Source organism: Chiloscyllium plagiosum, chromosome 41 (genome assembly GCF_004010195.1).
Source record: "Chiloscyllium plagiosum isolate BGI_BamShark_2017 chromosome 41, ASM401019v2, whole genome shotgun sequence".
Taxonomy (NCBI): domain Eukaryota; kingdom Metazoa; phylum Chordata; class Chondrichthyes; order Orectolobiformes; family Hemiscylliidae; genus Chiloscyllium; species Chiloscyllium plagiosum.
The window spans coordinates 2,208,437-2,213,347 of NC_057750.1; the positions used below are offsets into that span (position 1 = coordinate 2,208,437).

Here is a 4,911-nt window from a genome sequence, read left to right on the forward strand (position 1 = left end):
TCCATTCCTGACAACATTCCTGGTAAATCTTTGCTGAGCCATCTCCAGTTTAATTACATGCTTCCCATAACAGGGTGACCAGAAATGCACACAGTATTCCAGAAAAGGCCTCACCAACGTCCTGTACAACCTCAATGTCCTGTAACTCAAAGGTCTGAGCAATGCTGTTTGTGGGAGCTTACTGTGCAGATTGGCTGCTACCATTTCTGACATTTCGAAAAGCTGACTGGCCATTAAAGTAAACTGCTGAGTGCCTAGAGTTGCTGCAAGGCGCTACACAAATGCAATCCTTTAATGCAGAAACAGTGTCCAGCCCTCGATTACTGGACACTGACAGAGGGACAAAAATCAGCTGTTACGGTCAATGATGAGACACGACGCAGCACCAGTATTAAAGGTTATTTATTTCCCAGAATAACAAAGTCCCGATGATTACATTTCAAACTGATAATTGTAGTGATTTCATCCTGATTCTGCCACAGGTTGTATTCTGACCAATCACAGTGTAATCGCAGGACTAGGAACAACTCGGGTTTGGGTCAGAGGGACAGATCAACAAAGCCCCTGGGGAGGAGAGGTACACAAGTGGCATCTCTGAGGAAGGGAGAATGTGGCAGGAAGTAAGCTGATCCTGTCGAGAGCTGTCCCGCCATGGGCACTGTACCCATAGGGACCTCCTTGGTCAGCGCTCTCTCTCTCTCTCTGCTGATGCCTTGTCCCCTGGAGACCTTGGCAATTCTTTGAGAGTTGGCCATGCTCCCATCTCCCAAACTCTGTACCTGCACCAAACACAGAGCTCCCAACCAACAAGGTGACCCTTAACCCAATGAGGTCATTCTTGCCCATTGTCTAAAGCACCTCTTTTCCCAGCGTTAATATTCCTAAAAACTAATCAACAAACAAAAAAAAACTTCAGATTAAATGAGGAGGGTGGGCGGTGTGGGGAGAACACTGTGATTTTTCTCTCCGGCTCTGTAGAACAGGGAGTGAAACTTGTTAATTCCTGAAGACGCCGGCACCATAGTGAAGGTTTGGTGACCGGCTCAGTAGCACCATGACAAATTGCTTGAAATTGCACCAATAATTTCTTTCGGGTTTTATTAAAGAACTGCAGGTCCCGTAAGGCAGAGACGTAACAGGAATTGCTGGAAAATCTCAGCAGGTTTTTGTGGAGGGGCATCAGTTAACGGTGCTCCGTCCTCAGAATGTTCTGGGAACTGCAGGGATTTGAAATGGCAAACTGCATTTGTATAGCACCTTAAACATTGCGAGGTGTTTCTCAAGAGCATGATCGAAATCATGGGGCGGGGGGGGTGATGTCCAAACGAGTGGCTCAATGAACGTTCTGAGGAAGGGTCACTTGAACCCGAAACGTTAACTCTGATTTCTCTCCACAGAAGCTGCCAGACCTGCTGAGCTTTTCCAGCAATTTCTGTCCTTGTGTCAGTGATTTATCTCTTGCTTGCCCTGCAGTGAGTGGCTCTCTGTATTTTAACAGGGAAGCAATTGACTAATGTGTCTTCTGCTCCTTACTGTGTGTTCGAGGGTTGGGGGGGAGTAAGATGTGTGACTATGATACACACCTATAACCCGGGCAGTTAAGTTTGGTTGATCTGGTCATTATTGAGCCCAAAGTTGTGGAGTTTAGGAAGAGGTGAAATTTCCAGTCAATTCCCTGCCCTGGATATTAATTCCCTTCCCTGTTTGAGGCTGTTTGTGAAATGCATTGCTCTGTCTTTACAGTCAGAGACCAGTGACTGAAAGATGTTCAAATGTTGTCACTGTGTGACCCTTACCCCTCTGTCTCAGAGAAGATCCTATTTTCCTGAGTGGATTTCCCCCAAACAACAAGGTGGAGGGGTGCTACAGAGATTTATTATGACAAACTGTATTTATAAAGCACCTTAAACACTCCACGGGAGCGTTACCGAAATCACAGGTGGTGATGTTCAAATGAAAGCTTGGTCAAAGAGGTAGGTTTTCACAAGATCCTGCAAAAGGAGGAAGGAGATACAAAGAGTTTAGTATCCGGGTCGGTGAGAGACCCATCAGGAGCTGGGACAGGAAGAAGCAGTTCCTTATTGATTAATTTTATTCTCTCACATTCCCCGGAGATATTGTGCCAGGATTCCTGACAGAGTGAATCAGCATCTGTTCCCTTAGACACACACGGGCTGCCTGCCGTGTTGTGGTAGCAGGAACCTTTTAGATGAAGGAGTTTCTCCACAGTTGCAATCCTGCAGGAAAACGGGCTCAAGAGCAGGGTCTCTGTGAGAGGGCGGTCTCCAGGACGATGAGTGTGGCTACATTATCTTGGCACATGACAGCCCATGCATAGAGACAGTGAATACATGATGCCCAAATTTAGGGAACTGGTTTCATTCTCACATGAATCCATAGAATCCCTACAGTGAGGGAACAGGCCATTCGGCCCAGCATGTCCACACCAACGATCTGAAGAGACTAACCCCCCATCCCTTAACCCTGCAGACTATGGGCAATTTCCCATGGCCAATCCACCCCAACCTGCACTTCTTTGGACAGTGGGAGGAAACCCACACAGACACAGGGAGAATGTGCAAACTCCACACAGACAGTCGCCCAAGGCTGGAATCAAACCCAGGTCCCTGGCGCTGGGAGGCAGCAGTGCTAACCACTGAGCCACCGTGCTGAAATCTGTTCAGAATGAAACCCTCCCGGCTTAGAATCATGATTCGTTTAAAGAGGAGGATTTTTCAAAGTGAAATGTTTGGTACATTTGCAACAGAACCTGGCTGTTTCAGAGAATTTTGACTCACGTTCCTGGTCTGTTCCTTCCTACAATTTGAAACTAGTTATGTTGATGTCTACTTCCAATGCAACTCTGCAGGGATAGGGACGAGATAGACAGGCAGAGAACAAAGAGACCGAAGACTGACAGAGATACAAAGCCAGAAAGATTATATAGAGACAGAAACCGACTGTAGTTGAGAGACAGATACTAGATGACACAGATATACATGATGAAACACTTATGCCTGAAACGTTGACTCTCCTGCTCCTTGGATGCTGCCTGACCGCACATTTTGATAAAGATTATACAAAGACTACTGAGAAACAGAGAATGATTCTGATATGGTCACAGATAGAGAACTAGAGATTATAGAGAGAGAGAGACCGTCAGAGACTGAGACAGATAGATAGACTAACGGTGACAGATAATAGGCAGATGACAGACAGATATGAATAAAAAAGAGATACAAACAAAGGTAACAAAGTGAGAAACAGAAACAATGACTGTGAGACAGAGAGAGATGGCACAGAGACAGAGACAGAGAGTGGATAGACAGATGATTAGAGAAGGAGAGACAGATAGATAGATGGAGAATGAGAGACTTTCAGGTGGTTTTCAGGGAAGGAAGGACAGTCCTTGGTTTACTCCTGAACTAAACAGTCACATTCGGGATTGACCAGGGCAGAATGGGGAGGTAGCTATCTGTCAGAAACAGAGAAACTCCCAATCAATCCTCAGTCCAAAACCCACCCTTGGGCTAATGATTGGGGAGAGCTGTGGAGGGGGTTGCAGAGCTGATGAACTGGGGGGAGGGTGGGGATGGGATACAACTGATCAAACTGGTTAGATTTCACTTCATTTCCGATGGACAAAAGTTGGATTTTAATGAGCGAGAGGGAGAGTCCCTCTGTTTTCCATGTTCACAAAGCTCTCAGCTCCATGGGGAATGGTGACTGTTCCTTCAGGGCACGATACTGACTCCCCCTCCCCCTGCCAACACCACCCCCTCGGGCAGGTCAGTGCAGAGTCCCCCCTCCGGCTGTAGGTTCAGTGAGGGAGCTCAGGAGGATTGATCCAGGGCTCTCAGTAACTCAGGGCCCTGCAAGAGACGGTGTCTGTCCAGTAACGGAGCATTCACTTCACAGTCATAACGGGTCAGCTCTGGGGGGCCAGGCACCTCCTTCCCAAGTAACTGCATGGTCAGCGCTGTCGAGAGAAGACACAGTGTTAAGTTGCAATACAACCCTCTCAGCACCTATGATACCCCTTTACTTTACAAACTCAGTGGGCAGCTTGTTAACCTTGGAAATGGGAAGTTGTGGGTTCAGAGACCTGAGTGCTTAGAGAGTGCTGCACTGTCAGAGGTGCCATCTGAGATGGTTACACGGCACTCAGACCCCTATTCGCCTCCACCCTATTTTGAGGAACAACACAGGAGACCTGGTAAATATTTATCCCTCAATCAACAGTCAGGGTCTGTTCCACGGCTGTTAGTGGGAGCTTGCTGTGCACAAATCAGTTGCTGTGTTTCTCACATTCAGTACATGACAAAAGGACTTCATTTTGAGATGTGCTCAGATCCTATGATGGAGCCCTGATCGCTGCGGTTACCCCCGTCACACTGCGGTTACCCCCCGTCTCACTGCGGTTACCCCCCGTCACACTGCGGTTACCCCCTGTCTCACTGCGGTTACCCCCCGTCACACTGCGGTTACCCCCCGTCACACTGCGGTTACCCCCGTCACACTGCGGGTTACCCCCCGTCACACTGCGGTTACCCCCCGTCTCACTGCGGTTACCCCCCGTCACACTGCGGTTACCCCCCGTCTCACTGCGGTTACCCCCCGTCACACTGCGGTTACCCCCCGTCTCACTGCGGTTACCCCCCGTCACACTGCGGTTACCCCCCGTCTCACTGCGGTTACCCCCCGTCACACTGCGGTTACCCCCCGTCTCACTGCGGTTACCCCCCGTCACACTGCGGTTACCCCCCGTCTCACTGCGGTTACCCCCCGTCACACTGCGGTTACCCCCTGTCTCACTGCGGTTACCCCCCGTCACACTGCGGTTACCCCCGTCACACTGCGGTTACACCCCGTCTCACTGCGGTTACTCCCCGTCACACTGCGGTTACTCCC

The 4,911-nt window shown here is 49.2% G+C and overlaps 1 protein-coding gene across 1 annotated transcript in view; it reads right to left on the minus strand.

Annotated features, from left to right (window-relative positions):
• Positions 1-386: 386 nt before the first annotated feature.
• Positions 387-4,911, minus strand: part of LOC122542736 (hypoxia-inducible factor 1-alpha-like) — an 18,571-nt gene continuing 14,046 nt past the window's right edge. Inside the window, exon 8 of the mRNA XM_043680727.1 lies at positions 387-3,979. Coding sequence (XP_043536662.1) covers positions 3,834-3,979 — 146 coding nt within the window. The 3' untranslated portion in view covers positions 387-3,833. The remainder of the gene's footprint in view (positions 3,980-4,911) is intronic.